The 25,688-nt window shown below is 39.0% G+C and overlaps 1 protein-coding gene and 1 long non-coding RNA gene across 5 annotated transcripts in view; one reads left to right on the top strand and one right to left on the bottom strand.

Moving 5' to 3' along the window:
* Positions 1–25,688, top strand: part of SLC24A2 (solute carrier family 24 member 2) — a 299,391-nt gene that overhangs the window by 206,009 nt on the left and 67,694 nt on the right. For all 4 annotated transcript variants that reach the window (XM_021004589.2, XM_021004590.2, XM_021004591.2 and 1 more), the window contains 2 exons: positions 19,453–19,551; positions 22,378–22,496. In XM_021004589.2, coding sequence (XP_020860248.1) covers positions 19,453–19,551; positions 22,378–22,496 — 218 coding nt within the window. The remainder of the gene's footprint in view (positions 1–19,452; positions 19,552–22,377; positions 22,497–25,688) is intronic.
* Positions 1–25,688, bottom strand: part of LOC110220543 (uncharacterized) — a 70,608-nt gene that overhangs the window by 37,784 nt on the left and 7,136 nt on the right. The gene's annotated exons all lie outside the window — the stretch shown is intronic.

Here is a 25,688-nt window from a genome sequence, read left to right as displayed (position 1 = left end):
ACCTATTAGCTAACGTATCTAATTAAAGGTAACTCCATCAACTCTGTCAGTATGCCCAAACTGCTGTGTGCAAACATATAACCCCTGCCTTCCCATTATCAGTCTCAAGGATATCTTTTAGTAAGAATCCCATCAAGCCTTTCAAACCTCATCACATAATTTTTTTTTCTTTTTATCACCAAGGATAAAAACAATCAGCAGTGAGAACAGAAAAATTGGCCCCCACAAGTGGAAGAAAGGAAGGAAGGAGGGAACGAAGGAAGGAAGGAATGAAGAAAGGAAAGAAGGAAGGAGGGAAGGAAGGAAGGAAGGAAGGAAGGAAGGAAGGAAGGAAGGAAGGAAGGAAGGAAGGAAGGAAGGAAGGAAGGGAAAGAAAGAAGAAAAAAAGTCACTTTGCCTAAACAGAAACTGTTGATAGCAGGTTGCAAAAGATTGGGACTTTTCCCAGGAGTCTTAGAACTGAAAATGTAAAATTGCCATTACAATCAAATTGGAGCACTATCATTATAAATTACTAGAATATTTCTTCCTGCAAATCTTTCCTTAAAGGTGGAGAGCGGGGGAGTATGGGTAAGGGAAGAAAGTGGGAATCTAATCTAACAAGAGGATGATATTTTAAATTAAGCACAATAAATTTTACTTTTAGTCGATGAAGTTCTGGTTAAATCTGAAATTAATTGAACCCTGACATCTAAGCTCTCAGTCACACTTAGTTGAGGAGTCTAGACATGCACTGAAATGGCGGCACACAACTGGTGATTGTTTCTGTCTTCAAAAATACAGGAAGTAGACTGGTGCCAAATTTTTTATAAACTCATATTTTCAGATAGGATGCTAACTTTGGTGTAACACTGAGGGTAGAAGGCCTTACCCTATTAACATATTAAGTTAACCTGCAATGCCCCAAGGAAAACCACTTGCTCATAATAAGAGGCTTAGACCAGATGACCTTTAAATGGTTTTCCAACTTTAAGTCCTATGCTTCTTTGATTCTATTAGTATATCATAAAAGATAATCATCCAATGAGGACACCCTATTTTAGTAGACAGAGGATGGTCAAGAAGTCAAATGAGAGGGGCAGCAAGGTGGCCGAGTGGATAAAGCACTAACCCTGGAGTCAGGAGGACCTGAGTTCAAATCTAGCCTCAGATACTTGACACTTACTAGTGTGTGACCCTGGGCAAGTCACTTAACCCCAATTGCTTCACCAAAAAAAAAAGTCAAATGAGAGGGACTTGAGTCCTATTTCTTATGTTTGCTAACCATGGAATCATGGACAAGTCACTTAACTTTTGACTTAAGTTTTCTTGTCCATAAAATGAGGAAAATTAAGCTTCTAGTCCTTACCTTACAGGGTTATTGTTATGAAGATCAAATGAAATAATATATATGGCATTTTGTTAACTTCAAAGCCTGTATAAATATATTATAGTTAATTCAATTAAATTCAGCAAACATTTATTCAACAGATTGTCATATGCCTTGTGCCAGACTCTGGGGATATAGAGACCAAAAAAAAAAAAAAGAATCCCTGCCCTCAAGGAACTTACTTTCAATTGTGGAACAAAAGCATGGGCAACTACATGACACTTACACCTGAGTTAAAATCCAGCCTCAGACACTTACTAACTCTATGAGCCTGGGCAAGTCACTTCACCTATGCCTCAGTTTCCTTCATCTATAAAATGGGACAATATAGTACCTACCTCACAAAGTTGTTGTCAGGATAAAATGAGATCATATTTATAAAGCACTTTGCAAAACTAAGGGCACTATGTAAATGCTAGCTATTATTCTTATTATGTATGTAAATAATCATAGTATGGATAACTGAGAAAGAAGAGATCATTAATGACTGGGAGAATCAGAGAAGTCTTCCAGGTGGCACCTGAAGTAAGCCTTGAAAGAAGACAAGGATTCTAAGAGATGGAGCTGAGGAGAGGAAGTATTCCAGGCACGAGGAACAGCTTGTACAAATGCATGAAAGTAGAAGACGGAATACTAAGTTGGGGAATGGCCATTAGTCTAGTTGAATTGATGAAGAAAAGTAGTGTGAAATAAGACCAGAAAGGCAAGCAGAAGGCAGAGTATAAAAGACCTTAAATGTCAGACTGCAGAATTTATATAGGCAATCAGGAGCTAGCGAGAGTTTTTGGTTTGGTTTGGTTTGGCGAGTGAGAGGTATGTATCAGACCTCTACCTTAGGCAGATTATTTTGGCATCTGCCATGATGTATGAATTGACAAGGGAAGACACTGAAAGCAGGGAAAACAATTAAGAAACTATTGTAGTACTACAGTAGTCCAGGGGAAAGGCATGAGAATCTGCTCTAGAGGGATAGCCATCTGAGTGGAGAGATAGATGGGAGAGATGTTTTGAAGGTAGAATAGATAACACATTGCTAATGATTGGATATAGGGGTTGAGGGTGAGATAAGAATCAATCTTGACCCCAAAGATACAAACCTGGGGAACTAGAAGGATGGTGGTGCCCTCAACAGAAGTAGGGGAGTTTGGTTGAGAAAGTTTTAGGGAGAGAGATAAGAAATTCTGTTTTAGACATGTTAAGTTTGAGATGTCTACAGTACATCTAGAAGGAGCTGACCAGTAGGCAGGTGTCTCCCCCCAAAATAATTATCTTTTATTTGACATATATTTTACACATATCCTACTTATTCCTGTATATGTTGTCTACCCCTTGAGAATGTAAGCTTCTTGAGGTCAGGAATGGTTTTATGTATGTCTTCCTATCCCCCAGGCCTAACACAGTGTCTGACGCCACAGAAGGTGCTTATAAATTGTTTGTTGGTTGAATGATGCAAAACTAGGATACAGGAGAGAAATTAGGTGCAGATATATAGATCTAGGAGTCATCTAAGTAGAGATAATACTTTAATCACAGAAGCTAATAAGATCTACAAAGCAGTCTATATAGAGAAGGGAAAAGGGCCCAGGACATAGTCCTGGGGAACCCATATGCTAATGGGGAAGTAAATGAATGATGATTCAGCAAAAAGAGACTGACAATAAGTGGTCAGATAGGTGGGAAGAAAATTAAAGATGAGGACTACAAAAGGAGGACAACTTCTGGAAGGACAGAGTGGTCAGCAGTGTCAAATGCTGCAAAGGACCAAGTAGAAAGAAGACTGAGAAAAGGTCATTAAGTTTAGCAGTCAAGACATCATTGGTAACCTTTGCTGGTGACTTGGTGGAGAGTCATTCCAGTCAAGTGTCTGGTCTATAAGCCAGATTGCAAGGGACTGGAGAGCAATGTCTACAAATGAGTCTTCCTAAGACTTCAGCAACATTTTGGAATAGAGAAATAGTATGGTCTGTGAATACTTTTTAAGGATCGTTAGGTCTAAGTAAGTCTGTAGGTGTAGGTGAAAAGACAGTGGAAGAGAGAATAAAGATGAAAACAGGAGGGGGAGAGAACAAAAAAAAGAACAGAAAGAGAAAAAGAGAGGGTGGAAAGAAGGAAAAGAAGTAGGAGGGAGGACTATTGGTCAGACAGGCTTCTGAGGGAGACAAGAGGAAATGTCCTGGAGGACAAAATTGGGTTTGGAATTGACAAAGAAAAAGGCCATCTCTTCCTCAAACATAGAAGTGAAGGAAGAAAGAATGACGGAAGAGGTAAAGGATATTCAAGGTATGGAGAAGAAATGTCCTCAGCATAGTAGGAGGAAAGGACATCTGCTGGGGGAGGGGGAAATGAGGGAAGCACTAGGGGTTTGAGAAGAGAAAGTTTTGTAATAACTACTAAGGGGAATGGAATAGAGAGTTAGTTAAGGAAGAATAAACTGGTGCCATGCACCCATAATGGCCAAGGTAAGATTAAAACACATGGAACCAGTCAACTCAGTAATGTGACTTCTTGAAACAATATTTTACAGAGAAGGTAAATGGTAGAGGTGGTCCATGATGGTCAATAAGTGGCAAGGTGAGACAAGTAGTATATGGATGAAGGATGAAAGACAAGGCCTTAGGGAACTAGAACTCAACAAAGTCAAAACTGTGACAAGAGGAAAGTGATACAGGGACTGACAAAAGAGGTGATAAATACCGTGGTGAGGATGAGAAATAGCATTAGGAGGATCACAGTAGATCGTATCTTTTAGAACTGTAAGATATCATGCTGTTTTTCTTCAGTCATTTTTCAGGCATTTTTCAGTGACTCTTTGTGACCCCATTTAAGGTTTTCTTGGCAAAGATACTGGAGTGGTTTGCATTTCCTTCCCTAGCTCATTTTATAGATGAGGAAACTGAGGCAAACAAAGTTAAGTGACTTGTCCAGGGTTACATAACTAGTAGTGTCTGAGTCAGGATTTGAACTCAGGAAAATGAGTATTCCTAACTCCAGACCCTGCACTCTATCCACTGCACCATCTAGCTGCCCATAAGGTACCTTAGAAGCCATCTACATCGAACTCTTCATTTTATAGATGAGAGAAACAGGCACAGAAAGGTTAGCTGACTGAGCTGAAATTTAAACTAAAGTTGCCCACTCTATCTACTGTACCAAACCATGTTCTCTGTGAGATAGAGATGGAAGGACAGGAGATTATTATCAGAGAGGACAATATCTGAGTTCAAAATCAAGAAGATGGCATCATTATATCTAGTGAGATCCGGACTATGGCCTTCATACTGGATGGAGGAGGTAAAGAAAAAGTGTAGCAAGGCTGGGGAACCTGCAGCCTCGAGGCCACACGTGGCCCTCCGGCCCTCAAGTGTGGTCCTTTGTTAATGGACCTCCAGGGCCACATGTGGCCTCGAGGCTGCAGGTTCCTCACCCCTGACACTGTAGGGCATAGGAATTGAAGAGTTTGTTGAATAGATAGCCCAGGGTGCTTGAGAAGATATCAATGTGTATATCTAGCAGAGAAGTCAAATAGAATAGACTGAGAGGAAAGGCTGTTTCATTTAGTTGTCTCGGAGACAACAGTGTCAGACAATGCTAGGATCAAAAAACTAACTGTAAAATATCGAGAGACAGAGAGGGATAGACAGATGGATGGATGATACATGGGTAGATAGATGAATTAGATGACAGATGACAAATGAATTAGATAGTACATGATAAATGATTTAGATAGATGATGGGTGGATAGATGCATTAGATAGATGGGTGATAGAGCATTTTAAAGCACTAATTTTATATCAGCTAGGTGCTGGGGAAACCAACGAAAGCAAGTAAGATATTTCTTGATTCTAAGGAGTCTACACTGTCTAAAAGGGAAAGACAACACATAAGGGGGGAGCCAGAATAAGGAACAGTATGAGCATAGTGGGAGCAGCTAGGTGGCTCAGTGGAAAGAGCACTGGGCTTGGCATTCAGAAAACCTGAGTTCAAATCTGTCCTCAGACACTTACTAGCTGTGTGATCCTGGACAAGTCACTTAACTTCTGTTTGCCTTAATCCACTGGAGAATGAAATGGCAAATCATTCCAGTATCTTTGCCAAGAAAACTCCATGATCAGCATCAATGTGCTATGGCCCAGAGGGCTGTGAAGAGTCGGATGTTTTCGAATCGCTGAAGGACAACATAAGCACAGTGCATGGTATAGAGATGGCCAGGATGTGACAGGAAGGTTTGGTTTGGAACAAGGTGAGGCAGATTGCTACCTATAGAACCCAGCTGCCCAAAGACAAAGTCTAAGGCCCCTGAAGGGAGGAGGTAGGATGGCTGGAGAGGTGGTGGCATGGTTTGAGCTGGTGACCAGGAATTAAAGTGGAGGCCTTATTCCATGCAAGTTAGAGCAAAAGCTCACCTAACAGAGACCAAGTTGGTTCCAAGGGCAAAGTCCAAGGGAAGACATAGAAATGATAACTAGAATAAAGGTGGCATAATTTGGAACTAGCGATCAGGAACTATAGACAACCCTTTCTAGGAGATTGTCTGGGAAAGAGCAAAGAGATAGTCAAGTGAAAGTTTTATAAGCATGAGTATGTTTATAGAAGGGAAGGGGCCAATGGATTAGGAGACATTGATGATAAGAGAAAGCAAGGGAATGATTAATGGGCCAAGCTCTGGAGGAGCTGGGAAGAGATGGAATTAAGGAACCAAGAGGAAAAGTGGAATGGTTAGCTTTGGCAAGGTCAAAGCCCACTTCTCATTAGAGACTAGAGCAAAGAAAGAGAGGACAGAGGATGACTAAGAGGGGTTTGGGAATGTAGAAGAGTGAGGAGAAGGAACTCATGGTGCTTGGCCTCTTTTTTTTTTCTTTTGGCTAGGCAATGGGGTTAGGTGACTTGCCCAGGGTCACACAGCTAATAAGTGTTATGTGTCTGAGGCCAAATTTGAACTCAGGTCCTCTTGAATCCAGGGCTGGTGCTCTATCCACTGTACCACCTAGCTTCCCCTTGGCCTCTCTTTATAACAGTCAACAAACACATATAAAGAGCTTCATATGAGCTCCACACTGGAGGTACAAAGAAACACAAAAACATTCCTTGTTCTCAAAAAGTTCATATGCTAATGGGGGTGACAACATATTAGGTACATACCAGATATATAAAGAGTAAATGGGAAGTAATCTGAGAGGGAAGAGACTAATATCTGGGGGGACCTGGAAAAGCCTCTTCCAAATGGTAGGACTTGAGGTGAGTCTTCAAGGAAGCCAGGAAAACCAAGAGTTGGGGTAGGGATCAGAGCATGCCAAGCATAAGAGACAGCCCGTGAAAAGACCTGAATAAGGGAGCTGCAGGGTCACGTTCAAGGAATTACAAGTAGGTCAATGTAGCTGAATTATAGAGTGCTCAGAGGGGAATAAAGTGTAAGAAAAACCATAGACTAAGAAAGACTAAAAAGATAGGAATGAGTCAGGTTATTAAGAGTTTTCAATGCCAGAGAAATTTCTGTTTGTTCCTAGAGGTAACAGGGAGCCACTAAGCAGGGGATGGTACCAAGGTAGATTTGTACTTTAGGAAGATCACTTTGGTAACACTGGGTGGAAGACGGATTGTAATGGGGAGAGATTTTGAGGCAGAAAAACAAGCCATTACAACAGTCCTGGCCAGAGGGGATTAAGACCTGACTATAGTTGTAGCAATGGGAGGGGTGTGGGAAGGGAAAAATGACAAGATTTAGCAATACATCAGATATGTGGGATGAATGAGAGTGGCATCAAGAATGACCCTAAGTTCGTGAACTGTGCTCTCAATAGTAACAGAAAAATTTAGAAGGGAGGGTTTGAGGGGAAAGATAATGAGTTCTGTTTTAGATGTGTTGAATTTGAGATACCTATGGAACATTCAGCTCAAGATTTCCAAGAGGCAATTGGTGATGTGTGACTATAAATAAGAGGAAACTACTACACATATTATTACCTCGGTTTACAGGTAAGGAAAGAGGGGTTAAGTATACAGGGAGTCTCAGACTTTCCCTATAGACTGCAAATCAGACTCCAGCTCCACTGCTCATTCAGCAACGCCCTGCCATCCCTAAATCTTACTCTCCAGTGGTTCCCATTTGACAATTCATGAACTCCTTGGGGGTTTACGATGATGGTCCAAGGACTTCACGCTAAAAATTCTTTAATGATACTATAAGTAGTAAACAATATTGTGTGTAGAATATTCAATTACCCTGGGGATTCACAACACATTTTTGTTGTTATTGTTGAGAGGGATTCAATGAACCAAAAATGCTGAGAACAACTACATCTATTCCAGTGTCTCATCCTGGCATGGAGATGGCCCTTGACTCTCGATAGCTATCTCATTGGAGCATAAGCTCTATCGGGTCCTACTAAGCTGATTTCCAGCATCAGCCTTTGTATCTGTCACCTGAAGGTTAGCCTAGCAAAAGGTTCTCCATATAGGGATGATATTTTTTTCCCTTTTTAGCCACGGTAAATCATGAATACCTTCCATTAATGTGTAGAGGTTACAGTCTGTGTCAGGGAAGGGAGCACTCACATTCAAATCTCAGCATTTGTTAAGCTTCTACTTTGTCTAAGTCGTGTGCTTGGTAGGAGGTATCCAAAGACAGAAATGAAACAGTTTCTGCCCTCAAACAACGTGACATTCTACTCTTAACGGTGGGAGATGGGGATATAAGAGATACACAAGTAAGTAGATAAAAAGGTTTAGAATCCACAATCAGGGAAGGTCTATGTGACAGAGATGGCCAACTGGAGAATAGATAATAAATTTGCAATGAACTCAATCAGCACAGTTGCATGACTTTCTCCGTTAGTATTTAGTTGCATGTGAGTAAGAGCAGAGAAAGCAAATAGTAGGACTAGCCTAGTGGCAGGATTTGGTAAAGTATAGTTGAAAATAGGGCAATAGGGAAAAGAATTTGAAGTTATCTCCTGCAATATAGGAACAAGACCTCAAAGGAAAGGAAGACATTTCAGAGCAGAGTTATGGCCTGAGACAACAAAGAGGGATAAAGTGGCTAGAGGTCATGGCTAGGGCAAAAAAGAAATGGTTTTAGGAGAAATAAGGAAGAAAGGGAGGTGGAAGCATATAAGGCTGTGCTTAGAGATTGGAATCATGGAGGTAGAGCAGTTATTGATGAGGGTCAGACAAAGGGCTCGATCGCTCCTAAGCAGGAGTGAAGTGGAGTGAAAATGGAAGCCATAGCAGTTGTTGTTGTTATTCAGTCATTTCACTTGTGCCCAACTCTTTGTGACCCCATTTGGGGTTTTCTTGGCAAAGATAGTGGAGTGGTTTGCCATTTCCTTCTCCAGTTCATTTTATAGCAGTTTGGAAGGCTGATGATTGCAATACCCCGGTGTTCAAGGAACATTAGTGAAATGATGAACATTTTAAAGCATTGAAGAAGTTTTTTTCTTTTAGGGTTTATGTCTGGGATAACATAAAAAGGTCATGTTGTCTAAATAGAAGTCTGAGAATACAGACATGTGATACAACCCATCTGCCTAGAAATGCCCAAGTTATTGGCATTGTTAAATGATTTTAAAGTATGTTCTTATTTTTGTTTCTCTATTTCTAGGGGAGGAATTTTGGTTAATGGATGTAGAAAGGGTAAAATCTTGGTAAACCTAGAAACAGTGCTCTTGCTTTGATGAATTTTTCTCAGATGCCCATGAAATCCAAAAGGGTTGGGGAAAGAAGGTGGGTGGTAGAAGTTAAGGTAGGGTATGTGACAGTGACCAACACAAATTTCTCTGAATCAGACTTGAGAATAAAACAAATCTGTGTTCTGACCTTTTTCCTGTGGGTATTTTGAGTTATTTATACTGTGCATGGCAACAGAAAGGCCAGGACAGTTTCTTTCTAAATTAGCAATTTGAGTGAACATAATAGTCCTCAATTAATAAACAATATTCTTCCAGGGATGCTGTATGTCTGCAAGTTATGAACTACTTGAATCTCCACAGAATTTAAAATTAATGTCACCTAAAAGAAGATGGAGAGGCACATGGTTGGCATAAGTAGGATGCAATACATCACCCATGAAAAAATTGTATGAAAGAAGTGGTGTAAGTGATATCATCAGAGAGATGTGTGAACAGAAAATAGATGGACAAGTCATGTGGTAAGATAACATATAGATAGGATAGACAGGTGATAGAGAGAAAAAGAGATATAGAGAAGGATAATAAAGAGGGATGGATGGATGGATGGATGGATGGATGGATGGATGGATGGATGGATGGATGGATAGGGATAGAGAGAAGGATAGATAGATAGATAGATAGGGGAGAGAGAGAGATCTTAGATGATAGACAAAGTGTTTATTACGTGCTATTTACCAGACATTGTGCTGAGTGCTGGGTATAAAACTACAAGCAAAAAACAATGACGTCCCTGCCCTCAAGGAGCTTATATTCTAATGAAAAAAAGAAAACATATTTTAAAAAGAGAGCTGGAAAGGGGCAATATCCAGGGGGCAAAAGATGAGCCAAGAGAGAATCAAACATAAATGGTTCCGGCTCTTCAAGGAATAGTAGTCCCAGGCAGGAACTCACCAATCAAAGGAGGGGCTGCAGGAGTGAAGGCATCCTCAGGGTGAGAAGGCTGCTAGAGAGGAGGAGTACCTACATCGAAATCACAGATCCACTTAAGTATGCAAGTGTTTCTACTCTGAACTTTCATATAATGAATGCCACTCACGGAATACAATATGTGGTTAAACTCCAGATTTATAGAAAGAGGCAAGGAAGAAATATAAATCCTTTAGGGGAAAACTCTCAAAGGTGCTTTTATTTTTTTTTAAACTAACTATTGTCACATTAAGAAACTTTTTAAAAAATTGATAGAAAATAAAGGGCATGAGGAAGGAAAATTATATTCAATAAAACTATTCTCAAGTTTCCTATTATATTGCCTATTCCTGCCCCCAACTTCCCTCCCCTCAATCCAAAAATAAAGAAATAAAAATATAACTGTAAGTCTTGCTCACCAAGCTTTATCCCAGGGATTCCTGGGCACTCTATCGCTTTTTTTGTTTTTCGTGCCTGTCAATCAGTATTTCTTAGTGCGTGAAATCTATTGGGGCAGCAGGGAGCTAATCTGATTGCCAACCTAAAGAGTTCCTTTTGTAATACTGCCTATTACAGGTTCATGGTGAAGAAGTGAGGGAATTTTCAGGGGTTATGTTAATTAATTAACAGCAGGGCAGAAGCCAAATCCATTTCCTTTGAGTGAAAAGGCTATCAAAAGGTTATTACGTGCTGCAGTTTGGGGCAGTCTGTTTTATGTCAAAGCAATTTGGTCTAGGATTCTGATTCTTATTTGTTCCTTCAATCCCTGCATTTTTGGTCTCTGGCTTTATTCTTACATTTTCCCCTCTAGAACAGGGGCTCTTAGCCTTTTTGTGTGGGTCATACACCCCTTGGGCAGTCTGGTAAAGCCTATGGACCCCTTCTCAGAATGATGTATTATTGACGACATTCACAATTAAGGGAAATGTTAAGTTTCAGTTACAGGCTAGTGAAAATAAAGATATGTTTTTTCCCCATACAAGCTTATGGGCCACCTTAAATCTATTCCCAGACCTATTGGAATTCTGTATATCCCTAAGTAAGGAATTCCTGCTAAAACAACAAACACTCTCCCGACCACAACCCCCTTAGTCCTCTGAGACATGATCAATATTTATTTCTGACCAAGATATAGGAGAGTGAAATGTTACATTCCACATTGTGATATGGTCTCCACTATATTAGACTTTTTCAAAAGGTGGTGGTTATTCAGTTGTCTTCAGTTGTGTTTGACTCTTCCTGACCCCATTTGGGGTTTTCTTGGCAAAGATACTGGTATGGTTTGCCATTTCCTTCTCCAGCTCATTTTATAGGTGAGGAAACTGAGGCAAACAGGGTTGAGTGACTTGCCCATGGTCACACAGCTGAACTCAGGAAGATGAGGAGATGAGGCCCAGCACCAAGTAACTGCCTTTCCAAACAGTTACCTTAAAATATTTTTAATCACTTATCCTTCTTAAAAGTGCCTAAAAATCACCTCGAGTCATAGGATCTGTACCTCAAAGTACATAGAGAGCATCTATTTCAGCTCCTCAGTTTACAGATAAAAAAAAAAAAACTAAGGCTCAGAGAAGCTAATCAACTTGCTCATGGTCACACTCGTGGTGTTAAGTAACAGAACAAGAATTCCAACCCAGGTTTCCTGATTCCAAGTCCCATGCTTCTTTCCATTATAGTATACTGACCCAAATAATAACTCAGAATCATGACCTAAAAAGGATGTGTAAGCTAGTCCTCTGCTTCCAGGTGGTAATACAGACAGTTAAATAGCTCTCTCGTCTTAAGAGAAGAATTTTCATGTATTGTTAGCTTCAGTAGGTAACCAACCCTCAGCATAGGACATTCTTCCCCAGAGCTAACCTCAAATCCATCCTGTTAAATGAGCTCCTCTTCTCTTGATCTGTCCTCAAGGAATAATGAACAGCTACTCACCATCTTCCAACTTTAAACTTATGAATCTTGATCTTAAAGACACACATGGCAGGTTCTCATTTCCTAGAGCTATTAGAATCACCCTTTTAATGAACTCCCACATATTCTTCTGGGGCAGCTAGTGGTGCAGTGGATAGAGCACTGGTCTTGGAATCAGGAAGACTCATCGCCATGAGTTCAGACTCTTACTAGTTGTATGACCCTGGGCAAGTCACTCAACTCTGTTTGCCTCAGTTTCCTCATCTGTAAAATGAGCTGGAGAAGGAAATGGTGAACCACTCCAGTATCTTTGCCAAGAAAACCCCAAATGGGGTCAGAAAGAGTCAGACACAATTGAAATGACTAAACTCATTCAACTCATAGATTCTTTCTCTGGAAAAGGACAGGGTTGAACTACATGATGTCTAAGGTCCCTGATAGGTCAAACATTCTAAAATTCCATGACCATGAGTGTGTCTCGCAGATGTAGCCATTTGGAACTGATCTAACTCAAACTGGTACAAAGGAAAGACCGCAAGTCTTGCCGGTTATAGAATTTAAAGGAAGTATGGTCTCAAAGGATTTTAGATCTCTGGGGATTAAATTTATATCCTATTTGTCCTCAGAAAAATAGATTGCAATTTCTTACCATACTTATCTAACTCTGTCCCCTGGCCTACCCCCTTTATTTCCTTAGCCTTTTCAACCTTAGTATAAGCTAAGGAAAGATTGTATATTCTATTTCTCAATAACATGGAAATCTTGGGGTAATAGTGGAGAGAAGAGGGGAGCTCAGGGGTGGGAGCCTACAGAGGGATCTTCATCTTGTTTGTGAATCACTGTTCTAACACACCCAAGTATATTATCATAATCGCCTGCCCTGATTCTATAATCAGCTCCTATGTTACCTGCCCAGCAGAGCTGATCTTACATTTCCCTAGCATTTAAGGAGATCATGTGAGTGAGGCTGGAAACAGACTTGTAAAACGCAGGATAAGTCAATTCTGGGACATTCTTCTCTGAGTGGGGATTGGCTTCCAGAATGTAGGGAAACAGAAGAATAATGCTTCTGAGGATCCCACCTCTCCTGCACCTTGGCACCAACCAATAATAACCATTCCTAACAATCTAAAGGGGACAACATCTCTTCCTGGGAGCCAGGAACCACTTGAATAATTATAGGCTACTCTAATGGATCTGGGAAAACTGGCAGGTCTGGCTGGTTGGTTCAGTCACCCTCCAGGTTATGCTAATAATTGCCATCAGCTATGGAATAACAAAAATATATTTGAAGACACCTTCTATTAAAAATTCTTTTGAGTATGTTTTTAGGTTTTTAATAATTTTATATAGTATGTGACTAGTTAATTTTCTGCAAATTTCATCATGTTATATTTCATTTCCTGAAGCTAGTGTTGGGTTCTATTTCATACTTCAAAAAGGGAGAACAGAAGCTTTCAGTGAGCTTGACTTCATTTACTGGCAAAATTAAAGAAATGGCTATTGGTTATCTTGAAAAGGCAGCATTGATCACAAAGGTCCAGTATGGCTTCATCAAAAATAAATCAATCGGGGCAGCAAGGTGGCACAGCGGATAGATCACCGGCCCTGGATTCAGGAGGACCTGAGTTCAAATCTGGCCTCAGACACATAACACTTACTAGCTGTGTGACCCTGGGCAAGTCACTTAACCCCATTGCCTAGCCAAAAAAAACCAAAAAAACAAAAACAAAAATGAACAATAATAAATCAATCCACACTAAACTCATTTCTTTTTTTGACAGAATTATTAAACTTGTAGATTGAGAGATGTTATAAATAAAAAAATGTACCTAGATTTTAGCTAAGTATTTGATGTGATTCTTAAGGAAAAGGTGGAGAGATGTGCATGAGGCAATAGAACAATTAGACAGCTTGGAACTAGCTGAAACCAATCAATCAAGCATTTATTAAATACCTATGAGTTAATGGTTCCAGGTGAACTTGGAAGTCTCCAGGGATCTGTGTTTGACTGTGTTATTTAATACTTTTACCATTGAATTTACCTGCCAATTAAAACAATAAGAAAAAATATGGTATACAATTAGGGGGAAAAACCTTAACTCTGAACTATTCAAACAACAAATTGGCAATCACAATGAGAAATGGACAACAGAAATGCCAACTATAATAATCCAGGTTTAAAAATGTAAACTAATTGCCACAACAAGGAGACCAAAAGGGTCCAGAAAGCACCTTAGCAAATATCTGAGTTACTTGCCAAACAGCAAAAAAATGGTTGCCAAAAGCAATGCCATGTTAGATTATAAACTCATTTGTAAAAATCTTATAAAGAATGATTGATTGACAGTTATGAGCACTATTGTCTCATAAAGCAGAGAAAGGCAGTGGAGGATAAAATGAGCTTGGGGAAAGTTTGGCAAGGATATCCCACTAAGCAAAGTCATCCCGAGACATTCAAAATAGCATTCAAAAATAAAAATGGAAGAACAATAGACAGGAAAGATGTGTAAAAAGAAAACTTTACCCAACTATTTTCTCCATCAAGTACAGTGGGACTTCCACACTTGTACCTTAACATCACAGTCACAGATGTGCTCATATAGGAGGTGGAAATAACACTAAATAGAATAAATACGGGAAAGGCAGCTAGAAGGGAACAAGTATATAAAGGAGAAATCCATGCTGGAAGTGAAACCGTTGTGAGGGAATTGTGAGAATAATATATAAGGAGCCTGAAAGGAGGGAAATATATCACGGGCATGGAAAGAAAACTCAGACTTTATTAAGATTGAAATATATAATGAAGAAATATCAATAATAACCAACCTGTATGTTTACTCTTCAATCTATAAAAGTCATTATGAAAGTCATCTGTCAATGAATCAAGACTATCCTTTATGAAGGTGTTATGTGGGAACAATAAGGCTTTCCTCAAGTGATATTCTACAGTGGACTTTATCATTTCACAATTAACTGAAAGATGTAGAGAATATATGATCCCATTGTGTGTATTGTTTGTTCTTATGAAAAAGCATTTGCTTCAATAGAACAAAACTTTAACCCTTCTAAGACTCTTTTACAAGGTGTCTGTCATCCGTACTTGAAGATTATTCAAAATTCCTTTAAAGATGTAACAATAGAAATAACCCTGTTAAATAGTCCTTTGATTAGAAACATCAGGTGAATCATAAAATGGGGAACTGTATACTCGCCAAAGGTGTTTATTTCAGCTTAATAGAGAGTCTACCTTTTAAGATCAGTATGGTTCCCAACTCGCCTCTAATTGATAAATTAATTATATTGTCCTTCTTTCTCCATCTCAGGGCAAGAAGTTTGCCATTACTGCAAATATTGCATAATTGTGTCCCTCTGGGATCTACTTCTGACTCTCTGAACTTCTTTTTCCACCATGACCCAATAGCCTATCCCGGAAGATCATTCCACTCCTGCAGGCCCATCTTTTGATTAGTCAATCTCTCTAGGAACCTCCATGTTCAGGAAAGTTAAGGCCAGCCATGTTCATGCCTTCATTCCTCTCTGGGCTGTCCTTCATTCCCCCTCCTACTCTCCCCTCTTCCCATCCCACCTCCAACTTTTCAGCTTCCTTTTATGCATTAGCTTTCCTCATTAAAATGTAAGTCCCTTTAGGGTAGAGTCTGACTTTCTTATTGTGTTTGTACTCCCAGCACCCTGGACAGTACCTGACACATAATAGGCACTTAATTTTTTTTTAAGAAGCAGATAATTGACTCAGTGGATAGAATGATGGCCCTGGAGTCAGGAAGACCTAAGTTCAAATCCAGCCTCAGATACTTACTTGCTGTGTGATCCTAGGAAAGTCACTTAATGTCTCTTAGCCTCAGTTTCCTCAACTGTAAAATAAGGATAATAATAACACATACTTCACAGGATTGTTGTGAAGATCAAATGAGAAAACTTGTAAAGAACACTGCAAACCTTAAAGTGCTGTAGAAATGCTAGCTATTTTTTTTTACTTGATTATACAGGATATAGCATTGCAGTACCAGTTAATTTTGCTGCCATAGTGACCACCATCAAAGCCCAGACAAACCATATCTTTCTTCCTCATGGGCCCCAATGTCTCTAACCAGGACACCCATTTTACTATAAAGCAGGTTCAGAATTGGGCCCCCCCCAACACATTTGCTGGGTTTTCTATATCCCATAACATCCCCACGCAGCTGGCATTGTGGAACATTGAACTGGAATTTTAAAACAAGAGCTTTGTCATCACATCCCTCATTATGAACATCTGGTGGTCCATCTCCCAGAATTTTTGATAAATCAGTGCTACTACCCTAAGAAGGATGAAGGCTCACAATTCTAGCTGCTCCTTGGATCCAGCCTCCAGGAAGATTGACCTGATAAAGATAAAGAACTCTTAAATCTAATCCCAATTTACTTTTTCCAATGCTTTCTTATTCCAAACCCCACAAGTCTTCTAGATCTGACAGTTTTCACCCCTCTCAGAAGGATCTATACAATCTGGAAAAAATTATTCAGGTCTCCCTTAATCTCCCTTAATCTGGACACCTCCTTTCTAGAAAGTCTGAGGGACCAAGGGATTAAAATGTAGGAAGATGCTTTGCTTTTTAATGATATAGAGGACATAAAATTTTTTATACAAGTATGGGAAAGATGCTGCAGAAACTGTACTTTTCAGAATATGTTGTTTTATGTTTTTGTTTTTGTCACTTCCCCCAATACTGCTTAGACTGGACTACTTCCTGACCTCATAAATATTTTTAAGTTGTTTTAGTGAAGAAAGTTGCACTAGAAAATTTTTGAGACCTTGCCACCAAAGGGTTGAAAATGAGCAGTACTTCTTTTATATCAGCTGATTTGTCATTAAATGAATGGGGAGGCCATTCCTGAAATCATCATTGCTTTGGTTTCCTTGGTGCCTAAGGCAAAAAAAAAAAAAAGGCCTACTGTGGGAAATTGATCTCAAAGATTTAAGCAGAATTCCCATTGCCCTTAAGGGAAAATCTTTCTGACCTATCTTTTCTGATTTTTTTTTGCCATACCAAATAAAGAGTCAGAGAAGAGTAATGTCTTATTTAAATTCAGCCAAAAATTATATCTTTTTAAGTCTTGTTATGAGTAAAAAAATTTTTTTTTAATATCTTATATTGTTTGGAGGTCTCAGTACGTTCTAATCCCATGCCTGAATCACAAGATAGATCTGGCCCAGAATAGTTAGGTATGTCTTAGACAGAAATTCCTCTGAAAAAGATCTGGAGATTTTTACTGAACAGCAAGTTCATATCAGTCAACATCATAATACGACAGTTAAGAAAGCAGATGCAGTAAAGGCCTATGGCATCCATGAATAAGAATATAATATTCCTGTGGCTATATTCTGCCCTGATCAGACCACATCTGGCATACTGTATTCAGTTCTAGGTGAGGGTATCCTGAAGAGGGCAAACAGAATAGTCTAATCTAATCAACAAACATTTATTAAGCCCCTACTATGTGTCAGGTGGAGGAATTTCAGTCCATATCATATGAGGATCAGTTAAAGGAACTGGGAATGTTTAGCCTAAAAAAGACAGCCTTAGGTGGGGGTGAGGGAGGAGGAAGGCACCATAATTACTGGCTTCAAGTATATGGAAGAAAGATTAGATTTATTCTATTTGTTCCTAAAGCAACAGAGCTAGGTACAATGACTAGACGTTGCCCAAAGGCAAGTTTAGAATTAATATAAATACCCAGTGCTCCAGGCAAGATTAGATTTGGAATTTTAGCAAGGGTCTTGAACCCAGCTCCTATTGAAACCTACAACTATTCTGCCCTAGCCTCTGTCTTTTCCTCCTCTATCTTCTCCTTCAATTCATAATTTATGAATCAATCAGTCAATCAACACCTGTTCACTAAGTGGCTATTCTGTGCCAAGCATTGTGGATATAAGTACAAATAAGCAAACAATCTCTACTTGCAATGAAAACAAATATATACAGAACACTTGCTAGGCTTGGCAAGGTCATAAAAATTAAATGATACTGTCCCTGATCTCATGGGGGTGGGGGAGGTGAGGTATATTACCTATACAACTAGCTATGATGTGAAATAGGATATGGTTCATTCAAGAGAGATACAAAGGATATCCTAAAAGGACGAGGGAAAGGCATATTACTGACTCAAACAGAGATCAGGGAAGAAAGTGGTATTTAAAGAAGGAGATGGGGGGGGGAGTAGATATACCACCTATTGAAAAATATACCACCAAAAGCAAAAAAAAAAATAGTGAAAAGTGAAGTGGATAGTACATGAGGAAGAGACAGGGTAGACTGAAACATAGATGACATGGAAGGGAAGAGAAGTGAGTCATTATGAAGTTGCCTAAGGTCATGAGTTGTAGGGTAAGGAGTTTGGTCATTTTCAGGTAGGTAATAAAGAGTAGAAGCCCTTTGAATAGAGGATCTTTGCTTCAAGAAGATTGGTCCATTTCTGAACTGACTGTTCACCATGGCTGGACTGCATTTCCTTCTTTCTTCTGCCACATAAAGTCCCCCTTTTCCTTTATGATGCAAATCAGGTACGATCTTCTGCATCAAGCTTCTCCTGATCCTCCAACTTCTGGCACCCTCTGTCCTAAACTACTTGTAGTCAACTTTTTAGGACAAAAATCAAAATCAAACAGTCTTAGGCTCTATCATTTCTAATGTTTGTCCATTTGTCTTTGTTTGATATTTACACATTGACTGTGGCACAAACAGAAATTACAGGACCAAGTCCATGTCTATGATCACACTCCTTTTTAAAAATCAATTTTCATTAGCATTTGTTGTTAGCATTTTCCCAAGATAGCTCATCACTGTTCCACCTCTCTTACTGGCCTCAGGTAAATGATTCCATTACCTCCTTCACTAAATAGCAACTCCAACTTCCTTCCTATATGTTAGTTTTCAGCCCTGCATTGCAGGGGTTTCAATCTTCTAAATTCTGTGGAAAAAAAAGGATCTCTTTTTTTTAGTTGGCAGCGCTGATGCAAGCTCCTGCTTCATTTAGAAACTGCAGACTGTCATTACACTCATTTATATGGTCATTTTTGAAAGGAGAAGGCAAATCAAAGAACTAAGATGCTTGACTTACCTTCCTATCCATTGTCAATTGCCCCTCTAATAATACAGTTCAATTCCAGGGAAGCTCTTCCTGTGATCCAGCTGACTTCAATCAGTCCTGTGTTAAGCCTCAGCCACAACATTTAAAATGAGGGGTTAAGGGAGCACTTACAGATGCTTGATGCTTTGACTGGTTTTATAGTAAATTCAAAGGACCTAATAAAACCAGGCCTCTTGTCTATGTTCATAACAGTCTGAGAAAGTTGGGTAAAGAATCCACAAGGACAGCAAGGGAAGAAAGCACGTTATTTGTATACATTAACATGGCCTTCTACAAGGGCAGGAAAGAGTCATCTCTGATGGACTATATGGTGCAGCAGCAAGGAAGCCGACTGTACTTTTGAATCCTTTGCAATGATCCTCTTCATCCTTCTCATTCTCTTTTTCCCTCACCCCCTTTCTTCTCCACCTCCTTTCTCTCTTTCTTTAGGACGCTTCAGAGAAAAGGCTTCAATACTTCACAAGATTGCCAAGAAGAAGTGCCAGGTGGATGATAATGAAAGGCATAATGGGACTGCCAACCATATGGGTGAGTGCAAGAGAACACACAGACTTGTATTTCTCAGGATTCTACTTAAATATTCAATGTAGCCCCAATGTGCAGCAGTGGATATCCGGAACTTTACAAGTGTCACAACTAAGCCTAGGGATCTAAGTTTCCATCTGTCTTTGTGTGAGCATGGGGTAGAAGAGTCCAAACATGTCTAAAATGTCCTCTGGATAACCCCAAGAGATGCCTAAGGAATCCTGGTAGGAGCCTGAAATGAGATTTCAATTCAATTTCATTCAACGAGCATTTTTTCTAGCAGTCTCCCTTGCCTGGAATGTTTTCCCTCCTCATTTCCACCTCTTGGCCCTCCAGGCTACCTTTAAGTCCCAACTAAAATTCCACTTTCTACAGTAAGCCTTTCCCAAACCCCCTTAATTCTTGTGCCTTCTCTCTTTTAATTATTGTCTATTTATCCTATATATAGATTGCTTGTAAATATTGTCCACCATATTTACAAAATTTATAGTATTTGCATACTTTGTTTATAAATTTACAATAGCGGCAAATTGCAAAATTTACAGTATTTAAAAATATAAAATTTACCATATTTACAAAAATTGTTTGCTTATTGTCTCCACCATTAGATTGTGAACTCCTTGAGGGTAGAGTCTTTTGACTTTTTGTATCCCTAGTCTAGCGTAGTTCCTGGAGCGCAGTATATGCTTAATACATTTTTATTGACTGACCAATTTATGAAATGCCTATATCGTGGAAGAAGGAACTGTGCTAAGTACTAAGTTTACAAAGACAAAAACTTAACAGCTCTGCCTTCATGGAGCATCTACTGAGGGAAACAAGTATATATGAGTCCAAACAATATATTTACAAAGCAAATTTAAAGTAATGAAGGGAAGGAGTGCATTAGACTCTAGTTTCTGACAGCTAACCAGAGACCATAGTGTTTCAGGAAGTCCACATAAGGATAGTTTTCCTCCAGTAGAAATGTATTCACTTAGTTAACAAGGGGACCCTTTCTAAAGGGCTTGATGAGGCCCCAGCATTTACTCTGGTGCCATTGCCTAGAGCAAATTCATTGAGTGATGAAGTACCAGCTCATAACAATATAACACACTGTCCCTGCTCACCCCCACTCCTTTCTGATGAATTCAGTGATATTACCACACTATTTCAGTCTGTTTTAGCTATGCATCGTGTGGTAACTAGATCATGACATCCCAGCATTTTAACTGGGAACGTAATGTTCCTATTCTTATAACTGTAATGCTAACATAGCTCTCAAATTCTAAACTCAAACTAAATTTATCCCAATTTCTATTTGTTTTATAAACTATCCTGTTACTAAAATTGTCATAAACAAAATGGGATACTGCTATACTTTTAGTTCTGTACGTTTATTAGGGGAGGTATAGTTTCAATGATTGTACTAGCTTCTCATTCAGATTAAATCTTTGTTCTTTCACCAAGGATCAGTCTAGTAATTGTTAAGTAATTTTTTGTTAATTGCTAAGTAAATACCAATACTGACATATAGCAATAGCCAAAAGAGTTAAATCTTATTAAATTACCCAGAAAAAAAGGTTATTTAAATTAATTTGTCTTTTCACTATGTCACTGAGCTCTCAGTTTTCACCTTCTACTGAAATCCAAGACTGCAGTGGCAGCATGGTCACAGGGAAGATGTATTTGACTAATGATCAGAAGGCCTGGAACCATCGTTTTTTCCTCTCAGCATCATGCTGCATTTGCAAAACAGACTGTTGGTACACGGAGTTAAGTGGTACTGCTCTGTAAGCCTACATTAACATAAATAAAATTCAAGGTTACAGAATTGTCATACTTAAAAAATGGACCCTGCTGATTTCCAGACAACCCAGAATGATTGTTCCCCTTGAACTCTGGAACGAACATTGGGGTCAAAGTCAATGGCTATTAGGAAGCTACTTACAGTGACCCTCAATGATGTACTGGATTCAAAGTAAATAATATATTTCCTATCCAAGGTGGAGCTTTCCATTCTCATATAAGCTGTTTCTGTATCTATTACTTACACAAAATTCCCCTTTGTCTTGATTTGAATTAGAGTCATACTTATGCGGTATGGACAAACTAGTTATCCTATAAGGTATTCAGAGAAGAGTTTGTTTTTCTAAGCCAACCTTTGTGAAAAGCTTCAGAAAGCCATCTACACATTTAGTCACCATTATTCTTAATTATCCTTTTGACCTGAAGCATTCTTCTTCCCTTTTGGAGAAAGAGTGGGAAAAAAATCTTCAGGGGGTAGAAGAGGGTCATTTATAAATTAAGTGAAGCTTCCTATATAAACCACTCTTAAATGGCTCCTTGGTACCATGCCAAAGATTATACCTGAACTAGAAAATTGTATAACTTATAGGTAGACTAAAGAAATACCTACCTTAATATATGTGAAATGCAGTATTTCAGAATGTATCAGAAGCAGGACACTCCCCTGAAGGGCCCCAAATAACTTGGACAGCAAGAGTGCCCATTCAGAATATATATGTCAGAAGACAGAGGCTACTAAAAAATAAATAGGAAAGATGAAATCCTGGCATTTTAAAAAAAAATTTTCACCTATTAGCTTTGGCTCCTACCAGCCCCCAGAGACCACCAATTCTACCAATAAAACTTTTTTCTCTTTCTCCAATAATCCTACTTCTCTTTCTGACTTCCTTCATTCTATCAGTGGAACCACTTATTCACCCAATCAACCATTTTGAAAACATTATTGTTTCCCTTTCCCTCATCCTCCATTCATTGATTATCTTTATTCTTTGTGTATGTGTGTGTGCATGCATGTGTTTCCATTTGTGAATGATGTCACAGAAAAAATAGAGCTCCCAAACAGTACAAGTGTTGAAGTGGAAGTATCACCACCCAGTGAAGGTTCAGGACCTGTACAAAATGGAAATCTCTCCCATGGCATTGAACCAACAGAAATACAGGTATGTCTCTCTTTTTCTACTTCTCTTACTCCTCTTCAATTTGAAGTCATATTATAGAATTATAGGATTTTATTTCTTCTAGACTAAGTCAATGGTCATCCCATCTTTTACCCTACCTTCCCAAGGTTGGTGCAAAATTATTGAATACAAATTTCTTTGTCTACCTTTCGTTAGTGAAAATGTCAAAACAGGCTGAGCCCCTCTCCATCTGATAGGGGAGGGTCATTTTTCTTTCTCCCCTCTCACCCTTTTTCTCCACACATGTTGATTGAAGTTAACTGCCATGTTCTGGTCCCATTCTCCAGTTAGGTTGGCAACTATCTAATCATTGTTTCATCTAGATGGTATGGTTGAAAAGTAGACACGTTTAACATTTTTTAAAAGCCTTATTAAAATAAAGGTTGGAAGGCTACATGGTACATTCTAAAGAGCGCTAGAGTCAGAGACAGAAGACCAGGAATTCAGATTCCAGCTCCAGGAAATACTATCCGTGGACATGTCACCAAACCTCTCTGGGCCTTACTTTTCTGATCTGGAACAATGGGCATGTTCACAGTTGTTATGAGAAAGGTACTTTGAAAAACCATAAAATGACATATAGTTTTAATATAACTATCATTATATTATTATTACTATTACATCTGTGGTTTCTGTCTGAATCTACAAGGCTTAAAGTGTTTCCTGGGGGACTAGCTTATAGGGGCACAGATACATCTTCACAAAGTTATACTAGTGGTAATATAGTACCTGATTTGCTTGAGAGTATTTACATAAAATCCTCTTTCCAAACTGAGAGGACTCCAGACAACATTTTAAGTAGCACTCCTGACTCTTCCACCATCATTTACTTCTGGCCCTGAGTCCTGCTGTCCTATTATAATCAACTCAAGATCTGAGTTGGCAGAATTATTTGTGTCCACATGAATAAGCAGTATGGGGCAGGAATCAGGGAACTCGAGATCTATTAGTAATGCCTCTCATTTAGACCTTTGGTGGGCTGGAACACTGTAGTTCCATGGCAGATGGCAGCCTTTTTTCCTATCAGGAAACAGTCTACTGCTATAAGAAGAGACTAATACTCTGATCTTCCCTTTTCTGGGCTGAATTACTTTAGGAAAATTTCCAATTCTTAACCCAAGTTTTTTCGTCCATAAAATGAGGGGGTGAGACTAGATGAGCTGTATTGTCCCTTCCATCTCTAAATCTATGACTCTATGGTCCTAAGAATTTAAAGAATCAGGGAAGAGAATGTGGGTGTACCAGTCTGTGGAACTGTCAACACAAGAGGCAAGATGTTATTCAACCAAGGGCCCAACTGCTGAGAGCCAGGGACCCTAGATTTTAATCTCAGCTCAGCCACTGACTAACTAGGGGAAAGTTACTTAATCTCTTTGGTTTTGCCTCTTCTTGAAAATGAGAGAGCTGTATTGGCTGACTTCTAAGTTCCCTCCCATCTCCAACATTCTTTGATTTTATGAATAACTCTGAAAGTAATTTCGAAAATGTAAAGTTCTCTGAGAATGTACAATAATATTCCTAATGATGCTATTTCATTTATTCTTCTGCCAGTGTCATTCTGCCACCTTCTGAAGTCCCCACAATACCTAGAAAAATGACTTACACATAGTGGACTTCCATTGCTTAATTTATTTGAATATGGTCAGTTTTACAAAGTTAGGTGGACTTTCCCAGATCAGTCAGTCAACAAGCATTTATTGAGCACTTACTGTGTGCCAAGCACTAGGGACTACAAAGAAAAGCAAAAATACAATCCCTGCCCTCAAGGAGTTCACATTCTAACAGGGGAAAAGACAAACAATTATGTACATACAAGATTCCATCACAATATAAATGGAAAATTATCTTAGAGGGAAGGGGAAAAGTGGGGAGGCAAAAGGAACCAGGAATGAGCTCTTGCAGAAAGTGGAGTTTAAGTTGAGTCTGGAACAAAGCCTGGGAAGCCAGGAAGCACAGGTGAGGAGAAAGAATTCCAGGGACAGCCAGTGAAAGGGCCCTGAATTAGGAGATGGAATGCCCTGTTTGAGCAACAGACAGACTACTTAGAAAGGAATAAAGTGTAAAAAGACCAGAAAGGTAGAAAGGGGCCAGGTGATCAAGAGCTTTAAAAACCAAATGGAGATTCAGACTAATGAGACTAGAATCCCGAGGCCATACAAAGCAAAGTTTCACAAAGAGTAAGTCCTGTTTACTACTTTGATTTTATATTATCTTCTTGCAGACAAAAATCAGAGGCTTAAGATATTTCTTTGACCATTTTTTTAATCTAGATAGATCTCCTTCCGCACTCATTGAGAAGGCAAGAAAAACAATACTTGTTTCATGTATGAAGTCATGCAAAACATATTTTCACATTGGCCAAAGTACAAAAAAAAAGGCAAAAAAATATATAAATAAAATTTTAAAACTACACTTCAATCTATACACAGAGTCCGTCAGTTCTCTCTCTGGAGGTAGATAACATTTTTTCATCATGAGTCCTTCGGAATTATAGATTTTTGTATTGATGAGATAGCTAAGTCTTTCATAGTTGATTATCACTGTAACAGTGCTGTTCATTTGTACAATGTTCTCCTGGTTTTGCTCACTTTACTTTGCATCAGCTCATACAAGTCTTCCCAGGTTTTTCTGAAACCATCCCCCATATCATTTCCTACAGCATAATAGTATTCCATCACAATAACATACCATAACTTATTCAGCTATTCCCCAATTGATAGGCATCTCCTCAGTTTCTAATTCTTCACTACCACAAAAAGAGTGGCTATAAATATTTTTGTATATAGTGGTCCTTTCCCTTTTTCTTTGATATTTTTGGGATACAGACCTAGTAGTTGTATTGCTGGGTCAAAGGGTATACACACTTTGATAGCCTTTGGGCATAGTTCCAAATTGTTCTCTGTAATGGTTGGACCAGCTCACAACTCCACCAATAATGCATTTAGTATACCTATTTTTCCATATCCCCTCCAGCATTTGTCATTTTCCTTTTCTATAATGTTAGCCAGTCTGACAGGTGGTACCTCATAGTTGTTTTAATTTGCATTTCTCTAATTATTAATGACTTAAGGCATTTCTTCTTATGCCTATTGATAGCTTTAATTTCTCCTTCTGAAAAGTTCCTGTTCAGATAGGATGAACTATTCTCTGTAGAGTCCATCCCATATAATTAAT

The sequence above is a fragment of the Phascolarctos cinereus genome, unplaced genomic scaffold (genome assembly GCF_003287225.1).
Source record: "Phascolarctos cinereus isolate Bilbo 61053 unplaced genomic scaffold, phaCin_HiC Scaffold_4;HRSCAF=312, whole genome shotgun sequence".
Classification (NCBI taxonomy): domain Eukaryota; kingdom Metazoa; phylum Chordata; class Mammalia; order Diprotodontia; family Phascolarctidae; genus Phascolarctos; species Phascolarctos cinereus.
Note: the sequence above shows the minus strand (reverse complement) of the source record. Positions and strands in the feature narration are given on the sequence as shown.